We start from the raw sequence: 14,324 nt of genomic DNA, 5'->3' as shown, positions 1-14,324 counted from the left end.
TGGATTGCAAATGGAAGCCACACGGGCAACTTGCAGTTTAGTTCCCATCCTGCATTGCCTCCCTTTGCCTCCGCCTGAAGACTAGTGTTTGGACGTTAGGGATGAAGTCTAGAGAGCGTGCCACCGAGCGGCGGGTGTGGCAACAGAACAAAGAGACAAGGGAGTCTCTCATCTTCTCTTTCCTTCAGCCCACTCTCTTTTTGTTTGTTTTGGATGAAACAGTTTATCTGTACCCTAACTAACCACACTCAAAAGCTTAGTAAAGCAGAAGAGAAGAAATCAATATTCCGAATACACTCAGGTGTTTAGGAATTGGGGGTAAGTGGTGAGAATATTGATATCTGCTAATGGCAGTTTGTTTGAAAACGTCTAGCATCCTAAGAAAAGGCTCTAATTCTATATAACATGGTTGGTTTTTGAGGCAGGGCCTCATGTGGCCTAGGATGGCCTTGAACTTGCCGTGCAGTTGAAGGTGACCTTGAACTCCTTCTCATGCCCCACCTCCTCACCACCACTACAGCCAGCTTTCAAATCACAACTTTACATGTAGGTGCAATTGGTACCAGCCATGACTTCAGCTCCCTGTCAGAGATGTAAAAGTAACTTAAGGGTTGTCAACAGCCTACGCAACCAACTGTTCAGATGCCTGATGTCAGGGCTCAAAGAAACATACAACATACGCTCTTTTTAATTTTCTTCTTCCCTTCAGCAACGACCGTCCAGTGCAGCATTCTAGAATGAGACAGGTCAGTGGTGGTATCGCCATAGGTCCAACTGATATATAGCAGGCTGTTGAAGTACTCCACAGAGGTGATTTCCGGGGCCACGGGGGCTGCAAGGAAGGAAAGAGCCACAACTCAGAACCAAAGCTAATGGCTTTGTTCTTCCCAGCCAAGCAGAAGATCCCAAATGAAACCGACTAAGAACACTCACTTCAAGCCCGAGGTGGTGGCACACACCTTTAATCCCAGCACTCAGGTGGCAGAGGCAGGTGGGTCTCAAGGCCAGTGAGCCTGGTCTACAGAGTGAGTTCCAAGATAGCCAAGACTACACAGACAAACCCTTTCTCGGGAAGAGAGAGAGGAAGAGAGAGGGAGAGAGAGAGAGAGAGAGAGAGAGAGAGAGAGAGAGAGAGAGAGAGAGAGAACAAAAATTAAAAAAGAAAAGACGATAGCATAGAAACAGAAGAGGAGGTAGTGGTTCAGGTTGGGCAGTTGCTGTATGGGACCACCTTAGACACAAAGCAGCCAAACCCATCGTAGCCTGAGGATATCAAGGCCCTTTGTAAAAACTACAGTTTCAAGATGCCTAAAGCGACTGATTGCTCAAGCATATTGGGTACATCACTTAGTAATAAAAGGCATTGGTGAAGGCAGTCACGCCAACACTGTTGGGAAATTTGCGGCCCTGTAATGTCAAATCTCTCCTTGTGGTGCATTGAAGGTGCTTAGGAGATCAAGAAACAGCAGGGGAGATGGGAAGAGAGAGAAGAGAACAATGATGGACAGAGGACCGACTGTTACTTCTAATAACATGGTGAGGCAAGCTGGTGATGCTACTGACAGAATCTAGCTCTGTACTCTGCCGAAGGTAGGCTCTTAATAAAGGCTGTTGGAGTAAGCAGTGCAGAGAGAATAGATTTCTAAAACCATGCCCCAAAGCTTCAGCCTAGCACTGAGGTTATTTCTTTATTTCATATTCTAACACTTTAAAATAAAAAATTCAATTCAAAATATAATTTTTTGCCTAGGAGGATATTTCATTTAAACTTCATATCATATAAGCCCTGAGAGCCGTTTAAATTATCGTTTAAAGTGTCCTAAAATTCTAGGTCTTAAAGAATAAATATGCAATCAAATTTAAATTGCATGTGCAAAGTGGCTGGAAAGCAAACATTTCACCCCAAGACATGGCGTATTATCAACCAAAATCTTTGACATAAAATTCCTAGGAATCATAAGAACCACTTTCTTTAATAGGACACTAATAGATGACATAGATTCTTAGTAGCCAAAGGTCTTAAAGCATGCGTGTAACTTGCAATACCTGCATAATATCTACATAGAGCACATGTTTCCATACACGCCTGTACTTATGACCCATCTGTTTCCTGTGAAGGAAGAGCAGCTCTGTCCTGTGAGTCTAATAATCCCTAAATATGAGCAATGCTCTCCCTGTCTGGGTAGGGGCAGGGCCTAGTGAAAGGAAGTAGGAGGGGACGGGGGATTTGATCTGGGAGCATATACTTTGTGCCAGGTCTCTATCTCCTGTTCTGCCCACTTTCCTTTCCAGATGCCAGGGGCGAGTGGCTTTGCCGCTCCGGATGCTTCATGCCATGGTGTTCTGCCCCATTATATAGGAAGACCTCAAAAACCAAGAGTTGAAAGAAACCTTTCCTTAATGTATAATGTGGCTGTCTTCAGATAGCTACAGCAATGTTAAGACAAAAATGCCCACATTATATTCCTTAGTGATCTAATTCAGACGTACAGCTATGATTCTTGACAGCCTCTTAATATATTCCACTATAGTTCATCGTATGTAAGTGCCTGCACATTGCTTTGTTCAAAAGGAGTTTTTCCTTATATTTCTATGTTTGGTGAGGGCAAAAAATATCCTTGAAATTACAAAATGAGAAGTATGCACGTGCTCCTCCTCACAGGGCTGAGCCTTCAGAATTGGTACTTGCTGCTTCAAAATCTCACACATTGCCAAAGACCACAAGATGTCACTAGCTGTTTATTGATCATTATTTGGTGTATTTAACATAATCACTGTGAATTTGGCTTTCAGACAAGTTGCCTAACCCTGGTTTTTGATTGAAGTCTGAGTAAGTCCTACTTGGTTTAAATACTCGGCTTTTGTGTGTGTGTGTGTGTGTGTGTGTGTGTGTGTGTGTATTGTACTAAGAATGGAATTACTGAACTTAGAATCTTAGAGCCTCCATCTCAGTAAGTTGCTAAGGCTGGCTTTGAATTCACCTTACAACCCAGGCTGGCTTTGAATTCACTATGTAGCTTGGGCTAGCCTTACTCGTGTGATGGTCCCACTCAGTCTCCCAAGTAGCTGGGATTACTAGCCTGAACCTCTAGGCCCAGTTTACTAGTATGTTTGTTTTTTCACACCATATAATTTGATAATTTATATTGAAATTCAAAACATAGAAAAGCAATGTAGGAGAATCTCATTTTGAAAACATAACATTTTTGTCTGAAATGATAAAAGTTGGGCAAAGAGCTAAAGGGCTAGAATTCCAGCTGGTTTAATATATAAATATGCACGATGTGTCTTTTCTCTGTATGTGTATATATATATATGTGTGTGTGTGTGTGTGTGTGTGTGTGTGTGTAATTTCTTTGTAGATATGTGGTGTTTGTGTGGAGTACATGTGTGCGTATGTCGGGGAATAAGTGTGCTTGCTCACACATATACATGCATAAACCAGAGGTAGAAAGGAACATCTTGCTCTATTGCTATCTATCTGGCTGACTGTCATGTATGTATGTATGTATGTATGTATGTATGTATGTATGTATTGATCTATGTATCTACCTTAACTGTCTATCTATGTATCTACCTACTTACCTATCTATCTATCTATCTATCTATCTATCTATCTATCTATCTATCTATTTATCTATCTAACTATCTATCTAAGATAACATCATTTCTGAGCTTGGAGTTCACCGTGTTCAGCCAGTGAGATCTCCCAGACCTCTGAATGCTGGAATTAGACAGATGCAGCCATATCAAGCTTTTACTTGACTCCTAGAGAACACAGATCCTTGTCTGTGCTCAGCAAACACTTCAACCCCTGAGCTGTCTCCTCACCCCGCTACTATATTTTAATGATCTATATGGCAATAGTTTAATTCTTACACTGTGCTATTACTAAATCCATTTTTCAGACAGGAGAAGTGAAAACAGTTGTGATAAAACTATAAACAACTAATGTCAGCTTCACTAATCTGTTCATCCAGAAAAAAGTGAGATATTCTCAAGGATCACTTTATTGGAGGTAATAAATTAGTCACTAAGGCAGCTAGATCATTTATGGACATAGATTATTTATCTGGACTTGGTGTATCCCACCTAAAACTGTTTAAGCTTTGATACATTCCCAGTAGGCCTTAATTTATCTCTTTAAAAGATTCTGTTCTTATTTTTAATTATGTGTCTGTATGTGTACATGGGGATGGTTGTGAACATGAGTGCAGTGCCCAAGGAGGCCAGAGGAGGACGATGGGTGCCTTAGAGCTTAGTTATAGATGGTTATGAGCAACCTGACATGGGTGATGGGGACTAAACCCAGGTACTCTGCAAGAGCAGCCGCCGCTGTTAACTGCTGAGCCATCTTTTCAGACCCAGGTCATCGTTTTTAAAAGGCACAGTACTGCAGACAGAACCCTGACTCTTGTTAAGTCACTGTTGCTTCTGCTGAAGACTGTGAAGGCAGTAGTCTAATTCACGAACTTTTGCTCTACCAGTCAGTTGACAGGATCTTGGAGAGTTCTGCTGCTGGGAAACGGAAGTTCAAAGCCATCGAGACGGTTGGCCCAAAAGTCTGCAACCAGAAACGAGCTGAGCCAGTGTAGAAGCCAAGTCTTTTGGAAGGTCGTTGTCCTGTGTGGGGAGGGAAGGGCACCGATTCTCCGAAAGCAGCTCTTCAAGGAGCTCCCATGTAAGAGTTAGTGCTGTAGTGAGGTTTAATTACAGTTTAACATGTGCCTTTTAGTGTAGTTGGAGAGCTGACCACAGCACTGACCTAGCGATGGCTCTGCCTCCTCTTCCAGGATTTGCTCATTTGCCCCTTGGAGTGTGACTATTGACATAGGAAACAGAAAGTATGCTGCATTCTAGAGACCAAAGAAAACAGCACACTACCATTCATTATCTGCACTCTTTTCCCAATACAGCTCTCAGTCCAAAGAAATTTCTTGAATAATGTTAGTCCAAACAACGAGGGTTAGTACTTCTTTCATTTTTAAGATTTACTTTAGTTTTAATTCATGTGCATGAAGGCATCTATGTGAGGTTATAAGCTCATGAGTGCAGTGTCCATGGAGGTCAGAAGAGGGCAGCCGGTGATGGTATAGAATGATGAGAGCACATGCCAAGGGCGGTGACTCCAAATAAATGAATGCCAAAGGCAGGAACTGTGGATTTTAAGATCATACTTTCATTTCTAGTGCTTATCAATGAAATCATGAAAGACCAGAATTAAAGCTGTATCTTCCATGAAGATGCCAGTGCAACGATGGCTAAACTGGTACTTCCTGGGCATGTGAACCCCCTGGTACCTGCTCAAGATGGCTTCTCTCATGGGACCCTTTCCTCCAGCACTCACCTGTGATGAAGCTGATGGTGGAACTGTCACAGCAGCTCAGTTCTGGATCTCCCCATGTCACCATGGTTACCCGAAAGTTGTAGTACCATGCTGGCAATAGATTTGCTATTCTCTGAATAAGGATGGAGAAAAAAATCAGGAGACAAAAGACTAAGAGGAAAACAATATTTATGAAGTTGATTTACTTCCCTTGGGTCATGATAAACATTAACAAAGACCTTTTTGTTTTCTTTTTTATGTCTTTAGAATTATTTTTGAAGTGAAATGAGCCATAAATAAGATGAAATGAGTTATATAATTTTTAAACGACATTAAATATGAGTATTACTTCACCATTTCCGTATACTGCAGAATGAAATAAATGAAATATCACTTATTTATAAGTGTCTGCACATATGTTTCCCTGATTCTAGGAAAAGGAATAATATTCTTTATCATGATGATGAGCAGCAATCTTGTTGGGTGGCAGTGACCAGACTGCCATTTGGGAGCAACTATGTGCTTCATACACTATTCATAGGTAGCTTATACTTTGCAAAATGAATCCAGTCTCAGAAAGAAATGGGTTAGCGAGCGATACAGGTATTTAATGCATTGTACATGCCAACAGGAGTCATAACTAGAGACAGTGTCTCAGTCAACTGTTGAAGACCAGAGGGAAACTCTTGGGTTGAGAGAAAAGTTAAGTTTGGAGTAGCTCTTCTCTTCTCTCTTAATGAAAAAACTCATTAAGAGAGAATTATCATCAGGCGTGAAAGTTAGTTGCACAATTATCTCTTTCTGTCTCTGTCTTCTCTTTTCATCTCTCTCTCTCCAAAGACCAAGACAGAATATTAACCCAAAAGAAATGTAAAGCCATGGACTAGCAATCAAACAAAACACAAGAGTAGCCTGGACTGCCTGCCTGCCTGCAATCCCAGCACTGTCAAAGCAGAATCAGGAATCACAGAAGTTCATGGCCATCCTTGGCTACATGCATGAGATTGTCTCAAAACCATATCATACAAAACCAAACTAATGATATTAAATAAGACCCAACAACAACAATGTAAAAAACCCAAAGTCCTTCAAAATAGCTATCAGCCTATGCTTACTTCCAAAATGACCTAATTTACAGATGACTTTCATCCTCTGACATACTTGTGACCCAGGCATGACCATTCACATGGGAGTGCACCAGCTAAGGGAGGATTACCACGGATGCTGTCAAGGAGATGGTTGCTGCTATTTCATAGTAGGTTGTCCACTCTGAGGTCATGGTGGTGGGGTTGAAATAAAACATTTCAACCACGTATTTCCTGAACACTCCCAAGTAAGGTCGGGTCCAGCTCAGTACTACTGCCGTGGGACCCAAAGGGTAGAGCATTAAATCCTTTATCCCGGTGGGAACTAAGAAAGGGTAAAAGGCGAGGAAAGAGAGAATCAGGAAGGGGCGTTAGTATCTTCACAGTGGCTTCAACCTGAACAATCAAGGTTGTCATTTTCTTAACTTCATCACGAAAAAACAAAGTAAATATAAGTTTACTTCTGCCTTTCTCCCCAATTATAATGATGCCTTCCAAATATGCTTATTTGGGGTAGTCAGCCCTCCACAGTAGCAGGCACTAGAATCTGTTGATTTACTTCAGTGAACAATGGATGGAGGCTTGTCCTCCATCCCCCACGAAACTGCGCCTGTCCCGAGAAGGCACAGCCTTCTAAAAATCATCCCCAAACAGCGCAGTAACCCCTTTGTGTAATATTTGCACTGTATTGGATATTACGAAGGGTCGATCCAGCTATGGCTAAGGTTTACGGGAAGGTTATATGTATACACTACATCATGTATGTTAAGTAACTAGAACATCTACAGCCTTTGGTTTCATCTCTGTATAGGGGAGGTATCGCTTGGAAATTATAGCCCATACATATTGAAAAACTTATAGTCTGATGCAGTAATATTGAGCACACCCTCATGACTTCCATATATAATAAATTCAGATTGAAGGCTGCACCCTTCTAAGCAGTAGTCTGGCAATGACAGGTCATTATTTTTTGTGGCTAATGACTTACCAATGGCAAACGTCACAGGATCAGAAGGTGGTCCAACCAAAGGGCCTTTTCTTAGGTACATCACAACCTGGTACTGGGCACCAGGAACCAGGTTCTCAATAACAGGTTTGCTGGAGTTCACCTTAAAGTAAACAACCGATAAGGTTTATGTAGATCTAGGCTTTCAGAGTGGGCCACAAAAGCTGCAGAAGGTCGTTAGAACAACGTAACAGTTGACTTTGAAACCTGGCATCATGATGAGGAAGGTTAGATCTGAAAATTAGGATGATTTATAGCTTATGTGATTTCAGACGGAGACCCAGGACCTTGAAATTCCATGACTGGATTTAATATGCCCCATGGGCTGGCCCCTATGCATCACTGTCGAGTGTAACCGCACACCAGAGCTCCTAGAACTATAATCAAATCAGGAATAACCATGAGGGTAGCTAGACATCGTAAACTGTGGTGTCAGCCGATGACACGCCAAGATCAATGCAGAATTCTCTGCAGTCTCTCGTCACTTAGAAGCACATAATATTTAATTATAGAGATGGAAATGACCTCAGAGATTATCTATTCAGATCTCTGATTTAATAGATGGAGAAGCAAAGCCAGAGAATGGTCAAGGTCAGATGCTCATATTTATTGTTGGGAGGAGAAGCGCAGAGTAGTCAAGGCACAGCTGAAAGCACTGTTGCAAGTCTATTGTAACCTTATAAGATGATGTCATAGAGACCCTGTTTATGGTCTCCATTTTTACTGGTTGTGTTACCAGTGTGATAAAGAGAGAAATAGCAGAGCACACCTATGAACAAGGTAGACTGATTAAAGATGAACACCAGCATGTACAGGATTGATGCTTCAGTTAAAGGTCCAAGAAGTGAGTGGGTTTCAAGTGTATGTGTGTATGCTGTGTGCATGTCTGTATATTAGTTAGTGCTTCTCATATCAATACGCTGTCAGTGGGACAAACTAATTCTCCTCAAATTGACTGAAATAAAATCTAAAGTTCGTTATGTATAAACACAAGGATGTGTTTATACTTTACTTAATTTGTTGTTTTTTCATTATTGTAAATGTAGGCGATGATGTTCCTTAAAGCTGTGAGGTGCTTAGACCAGAGGATAAGGTGCATTAACTCTTAGGATCAATGGTTTGGGCCTCTGGGTCACATAAAATGCAAAACTCCTACAGGAATGAACAAAATTAATGGATAATAATTTTTTGGCACTTTGTAGTGTGCTTTTTAAAGTCTCACTAAAATTATGAAGATAAACAGTACTGGTGATGTGAATTTCAATGTGTTTCAGAAGCTGGCGATGTCTATTAGTCATGTCTTGATTTGATTAGAATGCAGCCTACCCCGTTCCCCAAGCTGGTGTGGCACGAGAGACAAGATTACACAGGAACAGTTAATTAATCCTCTCACCTTCTTTGCCTATTTATACCCCTTTAAGAAATTATCTTACCGATATTCAGATTTCTTTACCGAAGTTACTTGGCAAGGCTGTTATCTACAGATACAAGAATGTGTACTAGGAATGGAGGCACACTGCAGAATCCTAAGAGTTTGGGAGCTGGAGGCAAGGAAGGGTACAAGTTCAAAGCCAATCTGAACTATATAGTAGGTTAGAGATAGCCCAGCATGGGCTATCTGAGACTATGGTATTAGAAAGTAAAATTAAAGTAAAAAAAAAAAAAATGAATCAAGAGAGACAGTGCCTGCTGTGTGCACGACAGAACAATACTGTTTTGTTAAATTATATTCTGTGTGACAGAACTAATGGCCACTCACTGGATTAATTGTCCACTCAACAGAAGAGCACATGCAACAGACTCAAATCTTTCTGTTCTCTTCCCACAAGTCTCAGGGTATCAGCAGGTGGTTTTCTAGACTGTTCTCTAATGTACGTATTCATAAGGTACGGTTGGACCACACATGTGGGGAATGTTAGCAAAATTGCTAGAGAATTTTATTTTTGCCATTACAGCACGTTTCAGACATTCTGACACACTTGCAAACACTCACTTGGCTCCTTAATCACTCGTGTCGCTATTTAGACCAACATAAGACGCAATCACGTAGACTGTTCCAGGGAGGACCCTTTTAATTTGATGACATTTTAGGTTGGACTTGTATCTAACTGTTCGCTGGACACCCAGTGTCGCAGCCACTTAGATACGTGGCAGTCACAAACTCACCCTAGGAATATGATGCCCTTTAGGAAAGGTAGAGACGTGAAAAAACACGTATTACTTTATAAGGAAGATGAGAGGGCAACGCCATTGCAACTACCTGTCTCTGTAAGCAAACAAACAAGCAAGCAAAACATAAAACAACCACCAAAAACTAGAAACATAAATCTAACCTCCCCCTGGATGCCTAAATATCTGTTGAAGTTTAAACCATTATTTACACTTTGATTTTTGTGCTATTTTTTCTAATTAAGTAATCACTAGCCTACCAAGGAATCAGTATCAAAATGGTGAATACAGTAAAATTACTATATTAATGAATATAATATATGATATATACTTAATATAATAAACATAATACATTATCAACAAATCTTTCCACTTAATTCATATCCATTTTATAATTTTTTTCTGTTGCTGGCTTAATCTTCCATCTCAATGACTACACTAAATTCAGTATGACCTCCCAAATGGCCCTGGCTCTGTCTGTCCCTACTAAGCTAAAGACACAATACGTAAATGCAAAGGAGATTGGTTGGAGGGAACACAGCGGTCGTGACCCCGAAGGTTCCCCTGAGTCTAAGATGTCCTACTTCCACTCTTGGGATGCCTTCTTCATTAGCTCTAGCTCTTTGATGTTCATCGATTCTGGTTAGTAGGGCTTTTCTATTCAGGACCCAGAGAGCCACTGGGCCACTCTCCCTGGAACCAAAATATATCAGCTAAGCCTAGATAACAACAAACCTTGACCCTTTTATCTTTTTTTTTTCCTTCAGACACTATGTTAAACATCAATGCTATTTACCTTCATTATAGTTCTGTGAGATGGGATTGATTTCAGCCAATATCACAAATGAAGACATCAAGAACCACATGGGGGGTCTGGACGGATGGCTCAACAGTTAAAGATATAATTCTCTCCCTCTCAGAGGACTCAGTTCAAGTCCCAGCACCCACAAAGGCAAGCTCACAACCATCTGTAACTCCAGCCCCAGGGAACCTGATGACCTATTTGGGCCTCTGTAGGCACCACACACACACATAGGCAAAACGCCCAGACATGTAAAGAGAGAACGGAGGCAGGGGAGAGTCCGAGCTGATAACTGTAGATAAAGTCTGAAACCCACGTTTATGAGATGCTGCAGCCTGTCCTCTAGACTGTCAAGCTGGCTGTCTCTCCATCCCATCCCTACCTGACAAGGCAGCACAAAGCAACCACAGAGCCACCAACATCTGTGAGGACAAATCCTGTCCGGTGGGGTCCTGCTTTGACACCAGCCAGCAGAGTGGCTCCCGGGAGGCCCCTTACACATCCTGCCTCTTAGGCTCACCATGTCTTCATGCAGTGAAAGGCTGATGTGTCCCTCTGTCTGCTCCTGTCCTTTTGTTATTATGCTTTCCTGCAAGCAGTCAAACAGCATTCACGGACGAAGGCAGATGCCTTGAAGAATGAAAACTCATGCGTATCTCATGTGGCACTCATCTCCCAGTTCTGACATTAGTGATGGTGTGCTAAGTCTTTTGAGAGGATGCTCTGGGCACATTTATTTCAGGTAGTTAACAAGGTTTCTTATAGAACACAGACTATGCAGTGATGTCATGTTCAACATCTTTCTGAAGGAATAGCTCTAGAATGGTTGTAAGGAGGATTCATTTCCATGCAAAGTCATACAAAGAAAATGAACTTATGATCAGGGCAGGTTTAAGTCATGGTAAGCACTCTATTGAGATGGGGGGCCTTGCTCTGTGAGTCATGAAATAAGGACTCCAGCCGAATTGACTTCATCTTCAGCCTTCTGCCCAGGAGCCACTTTACATACAGGGTCACACAAGCATCCGTGTTGTTGATGGGTAAAGCAGAAACCTTAGCAGAGTATCTCAGAGAATATCAAGGTAGCGTAAGCAGCTCAATCCTTGAGAGCGAGGATTGTGACTGTGACGATTAGCTACAGCTTCAGCATCCCTGGCCTGAAAATGATCCAAAATCTGAAAGACTCTGAGCAATGATATACTACCAACATAGTGACTTTCACATCATAAACGTTTACCTCATGAACAGACGTTAAAATACTGCTCCAAACTGCACTCAGATTATATGTGGCCTCTGCAGGCACCAGGCATGCACACCCTTGCACAGACACACATGCAAGCAAAACACACATACACATAAAAGGAGAGAGAGGGGGAGAGGAGAGGGAGGATAGCTGGGAAGATAACAAAGGACTCTTTCATGTATACTATGGTCGAACCACTGCATAGCTCATTGTGTATACACAAATATGCCACCCTCCTGTCACAGCTCCATGTCTGGAATCCTTCTGAGCCCAATAATTTCGGATAAGTGATTTTCCCATGTATTTGACTTGGGACCACTTTTATTTTAGGGCTACAGATAAATTTTTTTTTTTTTTTTATGTGACACAGAGGATCCGATCTTTATGTTAGGACAGCAAGTGCTTTACCAACTGTATCATCTACCTAGCTTCCCTTGAGACGAAAAGAAAACACATTATTAATTGATTCCTGCATTCATTAATTAATGTATTTCTTCATTTTGCTCGTGTGTCTGTGAGTGCAGTGGGTGTGCTCGGCCAGCATGCGTACCTGCGCACATGGCAGCTGGAAGAGGTCGTGGGATCTCTCAGAGTAGTCATTACCAGTGTTTTCTGGATGCCTGTCTTAGTATATGGATCCGGAGATCTGAGCTCCGGGCCTCATGATTGCACAGGTGGTACTTGTAACTGGTGAACCACCTCTCCAGCCTTCTTGAGCATTACCTGTTTTGTTTTAATTTTAATTTTTTTCTTCACAACTTATTCATTATATATCCAGATTGTAGCCCCCTCCCTCCACTGCCCCCAGTCCCACCCTCTTTTCATCTCCTTCCCCTAGTCCATTGAAAGGGGAAGCTCTCCACTATTGCCATCTGTCCATAGCTTGTTAAGTCCCTGGACTTAACAAGGACTGCCTGCATCCGCTTCCTCCGTGGCCTGGCAAGGCTGCATCATCAGGGGCGAGTGATCAGAGAGCAGTCAACTGAGTTCATGATTGAGGCAGCCCCTCAATCATGGAGATCCACATGGAGATTTGAATTTAGTTTTCCCATCTGAATATTATGTGTAAGTGGGTGCGGGGGGTTGGGGACATGGATGCTGGATGTGTAACACTATGAGAAAGTCTTGTAATAATTGAGAGGACACCAGGAATGCTGGCCCTCTCCGTACACTCTTTTAAACATCAGCCCTCTTGCCCATCCATAATCCTTAAGGGCTTAATGATGTGTTTCGAGAGAATGGTGTGAGAATCCAGTTGGAGAGGCCTTTCTTGGATCATTTATAATTTACAGCAGCCATACACACCTTTTGCTTTGGGCCCACGGGGCAAAAGATATATAATCTGTTACATTAGAAGATACAAAAAGGAAATGTAGCTTAGACAGTTGAGCTCCAGGTCACTGCCCATGAAGGAAATACGTTTTCCCACAGGGTAAAGCCAGCTAATGTTGGGTATGCTCACGGAAGGGAACCAACGAACTGAATAAGGAGCCGTGATTGCTAGTTGATCGGTTTAGCATATTTACTCCTTAATTTGGCTGAGTCAAGGGTTGGATTCAGCCTCCAAGAAGGGCTTATCTCAGCATTCTAAAGAGCTTAGTTCGCCAAAGCTCCTGGTTCCCCAATCAATCTTTTTTTTTTTTTAAAGTTTATTATTATTTATTACAATTTATTCACTTTGTATCCTGGCTGTAGTGGTTCCCCTCATCTTCTCCCAGTCCCACCCTCCCTCCCTCTTCTCCCCTTATGCCCCTCCCCTAGCCCACTGATAGGGAGGTCCTTCTCCCCTTCCATTCTACCCTAGCCTATCAGGTCTCATCAGGACTGGCTGCACTATCTTCCTCTGTGGCTCTTTCCACGCACCGAATCAATCTTACCAACTTAAAATTTTTCACTTGAATCACACAGATGCCTAATATTTCCAAGAGGGAAGCCTCAGATGTGCATGAATACTTTCCCTTACTCATGCTCCACTTCTGAGGAAGAAAAAAGAAAAGCTGCAGTTCAGGAAAATAGCACAGGGCCCCTGCCCTAATGACTGTTTGTGGGTGTCCTTGCCTAGCCAATCACAGGACCCATAATTTGCACATCCTCTCCTCCTGCCCTACTCTTCCCCAAGGCTGTCTAGTCTCATTTATCCTTAATAACTCTTTGTATTTGGGTCGGTGGGGAGAAAATTGTTAATTGTTTATGTATTTTAGCTTTTAAGCTCGTCTTACTGAGTCTGCATTACTTTTAAAGTTAAATCAGAAGTGGGAAAGTGCAGTGGACACCAAACCCCTCTAAGAGACTGAACCTTCTCCTGCTTGGCCGTCCTCTCTCTCGGGAAGTGTTTCTTTGACCATTTTTGATACTCCTTTCTCACGATCCGTATCAGGATACAATCAGACCCTTCTTCTGTGAACTCAGAAGCATCATCAGTTGCTGGCTTGGGCTTCTGAGATGCAGTGCAGTCATCCTACACTCATTTTTGGTCCTTCTCACTGGATAGTAGCACTGCTCTGCAAGATTGAGATGCTGCAAACTGACCCTCGGACTCCCATGTCCCTCCAAGCTCTTGACACAGAGTAGGCATTCAGCAACTTCCCTTGAGTAAGAGTGGAAGTGGTGAGAGTATGATCACTAACAAAGGGAAAGAAGAGAAGTGAAACTGACCAGCCATACTCATCATTTTCTGGCTCCTGGAAAGGGGG

At 42.2% G+C, this 14,324-nt stretch overlaps 1 protein-coding gene across 3 annotated transcripts in view; it reads right to left on the bottom strand.

Annotated features, from left to right (window-relative positions):
- Positions 1 to 14,324, bottom strand: part of Ptpro (protein tyrosine phosphatase receptor type O) — a 200,015-nt gene that overhangs the window by 57,294 nt on the left and 128,397 nt on the right. For all 3 annotated transcript variants that reach the window (XM_060384319.1, XM_060384320.1, XM_060384321.1), the window contains exons 8-11: positions 7,400 to 7,520; positions 6,543 to 6,736; positions 5,348 to 5,459; positions 681 to 832 (exon numbers count right to left, since the gene is read on the bottom strand). In XM_060384319.1, the coding sequence (XP_060240302.1) occupies positions 681 to 832; positions 5,348 to 5,459; positions 6,543 to 6,736; positions 7,400 to 7,520 (579 nt within the window). The remainder of the gene's footprint in view (positions 1 to 680; positions 833 to 5,347; positions 5,460 to 6,542; positions 6,737 to 7,399; positions 7,521 to 14,324) is intronic.

This window comes from Meriones unguiculatus, chromosome 5 (genome assembly GCF_030254825.1).
Source record: "Meriones unguiculatus strain TT.TT164.6M chromosome 5, Bangor_MerUng_6.1, whole genome shotgun sequence".
Lineage (NCBI taxonomy): Eukaryota > Metazoa > Chordata > Mammalia > Rodentia > Muridae > Meriones > Meriones unguiculatus.
The sequence above is the reverse complement of the archived record's forward strand: the minus strand, read 5'-3'. Positions and strand labels throughout refer to the sequence as shown.